At 45.9% G+C, this 12,111-nt stretch overlaps 1 protein-coding gene across 2 annotated transcripts in view; it reads left to right on the top strand.

Annotated features, from left to right (window-relative positions):
* The window catches only part of htr4 (5-hydroxytryptamine receptor 4), a 103,705-nt gene extending 92,736 nt beyond the window's left edge, over window positions 1-10,969 (top strand). The window contains exon 7 of one of the 2 annotated variants that reach the window (XM_034598297.1): window positions 10,203-10,969. In XM_034598297.1, the coding sequence (XP_034454188.1) occupies window positions 10,203-10,275 (73 nt within the window). In that variant the 3' untranslated portion in view covers window positions 10,276-10,969. The remainder of the gene's footprint in view (window positions 1-10,202) is intronic. The other variant, XM_034598298.1, reaches the window with a different exon arrangement.
* Window positions 10,970-12,111: the final 1,142 nt, after the last annotated feature.

Here is a 12,111-nt window from a genome sequence, read left to right as displayed (position 1 = left end):
CGACCTGCCAGTTAGCAGCAGGCAGCGGCTACGAAAGGTCAACAGCAACGTTAAGAAACGATTCAAACTTTTCATCGAGGCGTCTCGGTGGCAGGGTTGAGCGCCGCGTGTTGCCACGGGTAACGCTGCATCCAAGGTTGCTGACGCAGTTTCGCTTGACCGGAGGGGGAAGCAGCTTCTCCTCCGGTGAAGCGTATAGGCTCCGTAATGTTTTCTTAATGGAAGCTGCTGTGTATTACAATGTGACAGGAAGAGAATCGGTTGGATTCCCTCTTTTATTCTCTAGAACAAAACTCCAGCGCACAGACATGTTGAGGTTAACTTCATGATCTGCTGTTTGTTTTATTCCTTTTTGAGCATCGTATAAATATGGAGATAATTCTCCGTCGTCTCTCGGGACTAAACTCTGCACACGTGTAACATTTCCTCCCTCAAGGTAGAAAACTGCTTGGCAGGGAATTTTCCAGTTGAGCTTATTTAGTCAAACTAATACTAGAAAGACACATGATAAACCCTCAAGGAAAAGACATAATTAAACCTCACTAATCTATTTTTCATGTGATCTCATAGATAATATTTCTGAGTGATGATTAATCCTCCGATAGGCCGATGTAGAATCAGCAGTCTGAGTCTCTGAACAGATGGAGAGACTGACCGACATCACCGGCCTCAGGCTTCAGCACCTCAACATCTCCGGACGTCCCCAGAGAGCTGCAGCAGGATCCAGGCGCACAGCAGGAGCTCAGAGTCACAGAGTCACAGAGTCACAGCACATGTCCCTGAAGGTCACACAGCAGGAGCTCAGAGTCACAGAGTCACAGAGTCACAGCACATGTCCCTGAAGGTCACACAGCAGGAGCTCAGAGTCACAGAGTCACAGCACATGTCCCTGAAGGTCACACAGCAGGAGCTCAGAGTCACAGAGTCACAGAGTCACAGCACATGTCCCTGAAGGTCACACAGCAGGAGCTCAGAGTCACAGAGTCACAGCACATGTCCCTGTAGGTCACACAGCAGGAGCTCAGAGTCACAGAGTCACAGCACATGTCCCTGAAGGTCCAACAGCTTGTTTATCACAAACAAACAGCTGCTGCAGTTTCCTTCACTCAGGTCTCGTCTCTCCACAGAGATCATGATCACACTCCTCTGCTCTGATAATAAAACCACAGTCCATCAGATTCCTGAGTCCTTACGGCAGATTCTGCACTTGACCTGATGTTTGTTACAGGGTTGAAGCTGTGGAGGCTGAATGTTTTCAGATTGTCCATCTGTCCACTTCTGAACACGATATCTCCAGAATCACTTGAAGTGGACTCAAAGATGAACTTGAAGAAGTTGGTGGTGAAAGGTCAAGGACATTGCGACCTCAGAAAACCACTTGTACCCTTGTGAATGCATTACCGGAAGAACACCTTGAGAGGGTCAGAGGTCAAAGGTCAAGGTCATGTTGTGGACATGATTTCTCAAGTCTGCCTTTAGGGAACTTCTTTAAATTATGACCAGTTGTCATTAGGACTCAAAGATGAGCTGATTTGATTTCAGTGGTCAAAGGTAAATATCTGTATAGATTGAAACTGTGATGGTTTGTGGAGGCACTAAATTAGCCACTAGCGAGTGGACAGAGTTAGATATTTCCCCTCAGGAACGCAGCCCTAAGAGAAAAGACAATGTTAGACATCACATGACGTCTAAACACGACCGGGCTGACCAGTCTGTCCCCGGCCTCCAGCCCCTTGTCAACTGGGATTGGCTCCAGCTCGACCTTCTGAAGGAGAAGTGATGTTTGAACAGATTTGACATCTTCCCCAGAAAAAGACGATATGTCAGTTTTCTGTGCTTCATTCGTCCAATGCCCTTAAGTTGCCATAAAAACAAATTATTATACTGCTTTGATTAAAGTTAATGAAAAACGGTGTCAGAAGCCTGAGTGGAGAGTTGATGAGCGAGAGGTCTCACTCGGTGCGAGCTGGTCGAGGGCGACAGCTCCGGCAACTCTGTCGAGGCATAAATGTCCAGAAAGTCTGCCGCCGGCTGGTGACATGAAAACACCAGCTGCCTCTGAGTGTGTGTGTGTGTGTGTGTGTGTGTCTGTCTCTCATTAGTGATGCTCTCATGTCATCAGAGGACATCACGTCCAACCAGCATTTGTCTATTTAAACTGTCACTTCATGCGTCTGTTCTGACACCAGAAGAAGCTGATTTTTTTCCCAACCAACATTGGTTTTAAAATCTCGGGGCCGTTAAAGGCACATTTCAAAATATATATCACGTCAGTTTTTTGCATTAATCCCTTTTTCACACAGGGAAGTAAAAGGTACGATACAAACCTCTGAGATATGTATTTATAAGTCGTGTAAGTAAGTTTGCACAAAGTGATATTTCTGTTTACGTCCTCCTGCTCATTAACGACCCAGTGAGCAGTGGAGATGATGTTTGTGCACCGAGCAGCTCGTGGCCCGGCGTGATCTCTGACCTCGTTTGCTCTTCGTGCCCGAGTCGTGCTGCGGCCGCCGGCCTGCCGCTCGCCGACCTGCGGTGAAATCCTCTGTGCAATCTTCTGGTAACAGAGCGTCGGTGGGAATGTTCTCCACCAGATAAAGACTCGTTTGTTGGCGGGGGAGAATCTCATTCGCTCAGACAACCAAACAGTGTTTGTCCAACAAGAAAGATAATGAGCCTCGAACGCAACCATGTGAGAATAAGACGCTTTCATTCCATCTCTGTTTTTTGGGGGAAAATATGATTTGTGTTTGGAAAGACGTTACCGAGCTGTGGTGATGCTTTGGGACACAAGGATCCTTGAAATCATAACTTTTGGTATTTTTCTAATAACATTTACAGTCATTGGCTTTGACCTTTTATATTTCATACGACCTCATACAGCAGCTTCATTATGTCGCGCAAACACAAGAGTCAAAAGAATTATAGTTGTGGGTTTTAATGATGTTTCTGCTCCCAGTAAACTTCGGTTCAGTTTGTTTCCAGTGTGGGTTCTGGTCGACGTTTAGGATTAATTTATTTAGTTGCAGCTCTCCTTGTGTTACTCACTTGTTATTCTGGGATTGTAGGTTTAAATAATTTAAGTTTCTTTGTGTATTTTGTCGTGAACCATCCCATAAACAAGCACAATAATAACAACCCTCGCAAAGCCCCTGCAGCACATTTCCTCCTGCACGTCCGGCTCGAGTTCTAATGCAACAGATACTGAAAACAATAAGTTAGTTTTGTTTGGTTGTTTTATGGAATTTGTGTTTTTCTTTTTAAAACAGATTTCTGAAAAAGATCCAAAACACCAGCAGACCTTAACCATTTGGTGTATTTAAATAAGTGTTCATCACACACACACACACACACACACACACACACACACACACACACACACACACACACACACACACACACACACACACACGTTCCAGGTTCTATTCTCAAAATGCTCCTCACAAAGATACAAACACACAAACACACATTGTTAGTGCAACATCTTCTTGTTTGTTTCAAGATCCAGCTTCTGTTCTTGAGTTGGCTCGAGTGCCCACACACTGCAGTACACACACGCACACACACACACACACACACACACACACACACACACACACACACACACACACACACACACGCACACACACACAGGGCTGCCTGCGTACTTCACCCTCATGCCTCGGTGGTTGTATCCCGGCTATAGCGTGTTTTAATGTTGTGTTACAAACATCTCGGTGCTCAGAGATACTGTATAGATCCAACATGGAGGGCGGCAGTATTGTATCGACAGTGTAGAGCTGAAGAAGAGGAGGGTTTATGTGGACAAGCGCCCCCCCCCCCCCCCCCCCCAGTCTTCATCTGTTCCCTCTGTGTCAATCATGTTGGCTCTGTGGTTTATCTGTTATCAGCAAAAGGCTCCATTTCCGAATTAAACAGTTTTTCCGGCTCCGTCTGCTCGGTCGAGGCCTCGAGTCGGATCGAGCCCCGCGGCTCTAAACCGCTTATCGAGAGGGAAGAAGAGGAATCTGACATGAAGTAACAAGCTGAAACAAAGAGTCCATCCTGATTCCTCTGCGTCCCGATGCATCTCAGTGGATTGAGCCCTCACCAGCGTTATGATGGACACCCTCCCTCTCCCCCTCCCTCCCCCGTGTCTGAAACTAAGCTGGAAATTGCAGATGGTATCTCAGTGACAGAAAAGGGAAGGAAGTTTTTGTTTGCAGTGATGGAAGCTTTGCAAAGCGAGCTGAGCCATCTAATCGGACGGCGTCTTGGCGGGTGAGCGAGCTGTCATTAGATCCTAACGAGGGAAGCTGATAGGGACGACTGTTTCATACGCTGAGCAGCCGGAGCTGAGGTATTCAAGTCAGGCTCAGAGGAGTCGTCCTCTCTGAAGTGAGATTGTAAATTCCCACTCGCCTTTTTAGTTTTTCTTAAACCATGTTTAGTACCCTGCAGGAAACACGTCATATTCAGCCTGTTGCTGAGGTGCTTTTTAAATATCTGTCCAGGGAGAAGTCGACTAAACCCTTACGTATTTTTCATCTCTGCTCTTTTCATCGTTACGATCTAACGGAGTCGTTCGTTAAAGTATCGTCCAGGATAAGAAACATTTATTTGTGCAGCTTTAAACGTTGTGCAAAAGGTTTTTAAATCCGGCCTGTTCACCCTCTGTTCTCTGAATGTGTCGCTGCCAGACTTCGCTTTTGTGCAGTTTTGAGAGAAAGTTGCCAAACTCATGGCTGTGAACTTCACCCCAGATTCTCATTAACCTCCCGTCTCAGATGCTCTCTGATGAAAAGTTGGCTGTGGACACAACACAGATCCGTGCGGCTGCATTCCTCCTCCAGCGTTTCACTCCTCTCGCCTCCTGTTTGCCTGCTGCTGCAGATTGGGTTTCCTTTTCTCCTCTAATTCGTTCTGACGTGTCGTCACAACGGCCTCGTGAAGCCGGAGAGGAGGGAAACTAACCGGCAGGGTTCTGACCTGGTATCAGTCGCCTCAGCACAGTAAACTTTGAGTTAGTTGTTCTTGCATCTTCTCCTTGGCGTCTCCTCGCTGCAGATGGATTCCGTAATGATAAATTATTTCCTGTGTCCTTTTTTTCGCCTCCTTTGCCCTTTTTCCATTTCGTCTTTCCAACCTCTGCTGAACAGGAAATATTCCTGGATGCTTCTGTAATTGAGGTGATGACACTTACCTGCTGTAATTCGTTTTACAGTGGAGACTCGTGCTTACCTGTGCACATTCGTGGAGCTTCAGGTTGCACACGAAGCATCTGTCAAGGTTAAAGAAGTGAAAACACCGAGGATGTATTTGCTTCTTTTTCTGGAAAGTCATCCTGCTGGAACCAAACTGCATGTTTTTCTTTTTGTTGCTGAGCTACAAGTAAACTTTCCCTGTGGGTGTAAACTTTGAATAATTTTTGCATAAATTGTTCTTCTCGCTTTCTCTCTAGTTGGCTCAACGCTGTGTAATCTCTTTTGTATTCAAATATCAGGCTGCTGTGTTCATGCCATATTTATCACGCGTCTTCCTCTCCTCATCGCTCCTGTCCTGACCTCACCCTCCTCCTCCTCACCCTCCTCCTCTTCCTCGACCTCCTCCTCCTCCGTTCATCGGCATCACAGTGGGTCATGTCACTTCTCAGCCTTTTACCTCGAGTGGTGTGAGGATCAATCCGGCCACTTGTTGTCTTAGCAGGTGGTGACCGGGACAGACACCGACTCATGAACACAGAACGAAAGCAGCTTCCTGATTGTGATGATCAATTCGTGCACTTCAGACGGGGAGAGGGTGAGAGTGGGATCATCAGAAGACGAGGAGAGAGTGTGATTACAGACCTGAAGTGGTCATCAGGACGAAGCTTCGGGAGGGAGAGAAGACGCAGTTGAATTTTCACTGGAGGACATTTGGTGCATATCTTTGCCCGGTGAAATTATATTTAGAATTATTCTGCCTCCACTGTATTAACCTGCAAACTGACCTTTGTAAATCCTTTGTCGGCGCGGAGCTTACACTCTATTAAAATCCTCTTTCTACTGTCGGCAAACAAAGCCAAACGCTGCACTGCATCCGAACAGCGCTCGTTTACAGGAGGTTAATCCTCAGGTTAATGCAGCTGAGTGAGAGCCTGTGATGATACAGTTTAAAACACGAGACGGTTTCATCTCGTTTCCACTTTAATACACGTTAAAACTGAAGAGGATGCAGAACATTACTTCTCCTCAAAAAATACCTTTAATCAATTCACCCTGGTCCTCTTACAGGATTACACAAAACACTACTGCACACATTCACATGAAACTTGGTGGAAGGACGGGACAAAGTCCAAAAGAGAGAAATCCTAAAAGTTTGGTTTGGACAATTTCCAGGAACATTGTGATTTAGGGCGTTTATGACAACAGGAAAGTGACGGTAACATTCAGGTCTTCTACGTGTACGGCTCCTCTTCTTCATCCTGAGATATTGGTATTGTTCCAGTTTCACGTCCGTCACGTGTTAGAAACCTCATCAACTCGCTCGCTGTGAATTCTCTGGAAATTATTCTCACATGGACTCGCTCAGATATTCTCCAGATATTTCAGAGGAAAAGCTAAAGGAAAATGTCCGGACTTCGGTGCAGGTCTGAAAGTAGCTTGAATCATATTTAAACCAAAATGTCAGACGACGTTATATTGAATTTCGCTTTATCCCCTTTTCCGCCATCGTACGTAGTTGAAGTTTGAAATGAGACTTGTTTTATAAGATCGATTACAAGTAATCCTGCAGTTTCAGGAGAAAACATTCCTCAGCTTTGCAAACGTTATTTTTGACGAACACCATTTTGATCGTCACTGTGAAGTTTCCTCACGGGATCATCAGAGGTCGGAGTCTTCTGCTCAGACCTGGTGCTGCGGGGGAACATCATGGAGATGTGTGTTCGCCACATCGAAGCCCAGAAATATGTGGATTGTTTAGTCTGCTTGTAATCCGGGCCTTCTGTGTGTCTCTCTGCCCCGGCCTCATTAAACAAATCCCCATCCTGTCTCCTGCTCTGCCAGTCGTCCCGTTGGCTCGGCTGTGTACAAACAAACCCACAAATAAACACAGGATGCTTCCAGACACATGTCCCACATTCGCACTTCACTCCAAATATTAGAGAGGCTCAAAATGAACACGCGGCACGTTATTAGAAAAACATGCAGATTTGACGTGCTGGTGATATCGTGGATTTGGGCTTTTTATACGTTTTTCTGTAACATGATACATGTTCATCCTTTCCTCTCTCATACATGATGGATGGGAATGAGAGCTTGTGAAGGACAGTCGACATGGAGCCTTGTTTTAATATATGACGGAGCCTTTAGAGCTGCGTTCACCTTCAGAAACTGTGTGAAGCGACAAACGAGCATTAATTCCTCCAGTTTATTATAAAACCTGATTACAGTTGCTGATGCTAGTTACAGGTATGTTTCCTCATATACCTGCCAGATCCTCTTACCTTTGAAACACCGTTCGAGCGCTGTCACATCACTGAATAATTTATAACATCATTTGGACAGATTTCCATGTTGTGAAGCATAAATCTCTCAAGCATGAATAAAGATAGAAACCAATAAGTGAGCTGCTCACATGAAACCGTTCATCTCAGTGGACGAGTGTTTCATTAACTTGTATCTGACTGAGACGTACGCGAGTGAAAACACGACACATCAACCTCCGACAGGCCGAAAACAAACCTGACCCTCCGACATCTTTGTTTCCACCACAGCAGCTGAACCGTCCCACTGGCGGCACAACAGAGAGGCCGGGCTGAGGCTGTAAACGCCGCAATGTGGCAGCGATTCCGGGCTCCGCTCCGGCGAGAAGCTGCAGCCGGTTTCCTTTTGAACGGCTCTAAACGTTCGGGGCGATCTGGACGCTGAATTTCACGGCCAGTTTGGCGGCAGGAAGTGTCTTCGGTCAGGGTGTTTGTGTGAACGGCTCGTAATGGTTTTAGCCCGCGGCGCGAACACGTGTATACACAGACGGAATGTGTCCCCATCGTTCACTGTGCATGTCCCCGTGCACACGTGCAGCCGCGTATACAGCACTTGCATGTGCACCAGAGGCAATAACTGTCCTCATTGAAATGCACTGAAGCTCATAGACGACACAAGTGAGAACCAATGAGTTTCTTTTACACTTTAGGCAAAGTGCTTCATGATGGAGCTTTGCTGCTGCTGCTGCTGTGCAGTTACATCTCATATATTTAGATTTGTTCATGCTTGTGCTATTGTTTTGTGAGACACTTCCAGTTTCTGCTCATTTCACGTTAATTTCTGTGTCGTGTTCATGTTTTCATGCTTCTTTTGCCGGATAAGAAATGCTGTGAACTGATCCTATTATCAATCTGGGACTTTGAGAGAATTTATTCAAGAGTTCTTTCAGTTTGAGGACAGCAGGATTTACCGATGTCATGTTCAGACACTCAAAACCCTGCACTTGCACTCGCACAGATTTCCTGCGCTCCAGCTTCAGCTCTTCTCACGCTGCTTCTGTGCATTCGTCAAACATCTGCTCCTGGATTTTGCCAACCGATAGTTTTTTTCGTTACTTTTGCTCCTGGTACAGTTCCCATACAATTCGGGAGGAAAAGAAACAGTTCAGCATCTATTTTATTTATTTTTACTTTCTAGCAGCTGTTCATGTTCCCGTAATGTAGAAAACCTTCAGATCTCGATGTTGACCAGCGAACTTCGAGCACTGAGGGGAAGCCGACCTGATAAAAAAGCTTTGGAGACGGCGAGAGTGCATGAACCCAGTTAAAGTGAGTCTCAGAGACAGAGAGCGAAAAGACAAATGACTAGATGAGAAGTCACGACGGGGTTTGTTGTGGTTCTGTTTTTGGTTCTGAACACTTTACGTGAACGTGGTGTGAGCTGAGCGTTTTAAACCATCTCGTCGTCCTCCCTGGAGTTTTTACCATCACTCCATCCACTCACGTCTCTTCAGGGAGTCGACGGCTTTGACGACTTCTCTCGATCGCCCTCCTGCACCTCAGACCTTGTGACTGTGTTTCCAGTACAAGCAGGGGATCGGGATATGTTGAGAAATGACTCATTTTCCATCAGGGGGCTTTAATTCATTCTTTATCCCTTTTACAAAAGCCTGTAAAGTCTAAAGTGTTTGGCAGAGAACAGCCTGATGCAGTTTTCCATTGGTTCTTTAAGTGGTGGAAGCCTGATTCAGCTCAGGTGGTTTGTCTTTGACTGTTTGCGTGAAGCTCAGATCTTCACATTCTTCTGCCGCGGCAGTTTGACCACTTGTCACCGTGTGTTTCTGCTGAGACCAGGACAGATGTGACGTGACGCTCCAGATGTTGCACAAAACCATCTGGGAAACTGTTTGGAGAAGGGGCGGGCATTTCCAAACAATACTTGGCAGGTGATTGGATGAACTGTCTGTCTGTCACCATCTTTAGTGCAAAACATCTTTTCCATTGAGTTAAGACTTCACTGATTCTTGGATCTTCTTTGAATTAAGAGTTTCCAGTTCTGATGAACGTGATGCTACATTTCTGTAAATGTCACACAGCTGCTCGTAGTTCCATCCTCACAGGAAACTGAACCTCTGTGGTTCGTTCTCAAGCAAACATCAAGATGGATTCTCGCTTGTGTAGAAATCCAGCTGCCTCCTAAGATCAGCGTCCAATACAGATGCTGCGCTTTTCATCTCCTGGATTCAAAAGACACGATGTTCCAAAGAAATCACTGTTTTCAAACTGTTTCTGTCTAATGATTTCAAAGTAAAGGCATGATTTCTAAATGTTTAAGGCCCAAACACACAAATAACATGAGTGAAGTTCTCTGTTTGTCTTATGTCATGAGTGATTATTAGCATCATTATTTATGTGATTGTTTTGAACAGTTGCTTTTAGTACTTCAGGTTAATCCAGTGGACTGAAACTGCTCTGCTCGGCTGACACATACAACGACAGGGGAGTAAATCTACTTCTGGGATAGTTTGGTGAATCAAGTCGACATAAATATATCACAGGTTGAGGATTTTTGGTCTTGAAATCTCACTTTTCAACTGTATGTCACCATTTTTAGAGGCTTTAAATGTTTTCTTTCCACCGTGTATCACTCGTGGTGCTTCTGTCTTTGGTTTTATTCGTTTGCTTGTCAGTCAGTAAAGGTTAAAACGTACGTGTCACGTTTTAAATTCTCAACTCTTCCTCTTTCTGCCCCCGTCAGGTATTCTGTGCTTCACAACGGGAACCACATGGCGCAGAAGAAGAAGTGTCTGCAAAGCGAGTCCTGCGTGTGACCAACGACGACTCCTCCTCAGTCACATCTCCTCTCTCGACCTCGGCTCTGACGGAGACACACCCCGGCCTTCACGCATCCAGAGCTGAGACGCAACACAGACTAAACCCCGGCCGAGCTCCCGACCTGAGCCTCCAGGGGATTTCAGGGATCCAGGAGAGGAATGGGACTTTGCCAGGGGAGCATGTGGTTTTGAAGCTCAGCTGAAACTCGTCTTGAAAAGTGGGGCAGGAACTGGAACAGAACCAGTTCTCTCTTTGTTGCTGGTTCCTCAGAGACGTAGGTGGCCCAGTCAAACTGCAGCGACTGCCAGGACACGACTGTGCGTGGATCAGCCGGCCCGCCGCTCGCTCCCTGTAAAGTCCAGCGCGTCCTGTGGAGAACCGGCGGCTTCTGTGGCTCGTGTAGGAGAATTTCACAGCACGAGACGTGTTTAATGACTTTGTTGGGGAGTCTGGGAAGTGAAACATGTTGCCAAAGCTATCTGATATCACACAGTGGACCTATTTCTGACAAGTTCCCTTCTTTGTGGTTTTCTGTTTTCAAAATCCGAACGACGAACAATAGACTTCAGAAGCTTGTTCTTTGTTAAACGAGCGAAACGATTTGGTAAATGAGCGTTTGAAACAAGTGTCCTCCACGAGCGCAGAACAATATTTCTTTTTGCTAAACATCACATGTTCAACATTGCGTGTCTTAGCCCCTGTTCGAAGCCGAAGAACCTTTTTGTCTCCCAGGTCAGAGCTTCTGCTAAATCCTCGCTAAGCTGAGAGGAATGTGTGGTTGTGAGGCCGCGTTAAATCCCCGAGTGAAACTGTCCAAGTGCTTTATTACAGAGGCTGCTGGTTCATCACGGCTCCGTCCCAATCATCGCTTCCTCTTTACGTTCCACACAGTGAGAAGTCAGACGACCGCGAAGCAGAGACGTGGCTCATGAACCATTCTACAGGCGCTGTGAGTGTGTGTGTGTGTGTGTGTGTGTGTGTGTGTGTGTGTGTGTGTGTGTGTGTGTGTGTGTGTGTGTGTGTGTGTGTGTGTGTGTGTGTGTGTGTGTGTGTGTGTGTGTGTGTGTGTGTGTGTGCGTGTGTTGACGTGTATGAACCATTGTCCCATCATGCCCTGCTGTGTTTACGTTTTAAATGCAGCAAGTAAAATAGATAAACCGTGTTTAACACTAGACTCACAGAACCAGAGGAAGGAAGCTGACAAACCCTGAATGCTGCATCTTTAATCAGTATTTTTATATGAACTATGGATTATCATCAACGAGTATGTTTCAGTATTAGAGCACAAAAGAGTGGATATTGGACTTAAAGTGGATGAAAACGTGACCAGATGTTGCTCCTCGTCTGTTAGATTGGACAAACTTCTCCTTCTCCTCTCACGGTGTTAAAACGATTAATAAACCAGTTAGATCATCTCAACGTTTATTAATTTATTAATGATCTTTAAACAATACTTTTTTCGTGGACATTTTGGATGCAGCTGTGAGAAGTCGTCCGACAGTGAACATGGTGTCAGACCCCGAAGTGAAGTGGTTTCACACGGGAGGGAAACGCAGCCCACTCTGAAAAAGTTAATTGGACAGAAACACTGCTGAGCTGATTCGCTGCGGAGTCAAAAAGCTCTTGACTGGAAACACTGGGAGGACGATGTAATTACAAGTTCTTTGCAGAGACGAGCCCATTGACCCAGTTTGGGAAAGTTCAAACAAAAAACATCCAATCCTCCGATGAAACTTCAGGAAACACGACAGCGGCTCTCATGTTACTCCAGATCCATAAATATGAGCCTCGCATGTCGCGGCTCCGACGGGAGACGACGTTCAGACGTCATC

The sequence above is a fragment of the Hippoglossus hippoglossus genome, chromosome 10 (assembly GCF_009819705.1).
Source record: "Hippoglossus hippoglossus isolate fHipHip1 chromosome 10, fHipHip1.pri, whole genome shotgun sequence".
Taxonomy (NCBI): domain Eukaryota; kingdom Metazoa; phylum Chordata; class Actinopteri; order Pleuronectiformes; family Pleuronectidae; genus Hippoglossus; species Hippoglossus hippoglossus.
Note: the sequence above shows the minus strand (reverse complement) of the source record. Positions and strands in the feature narration are given on the sequence as shown.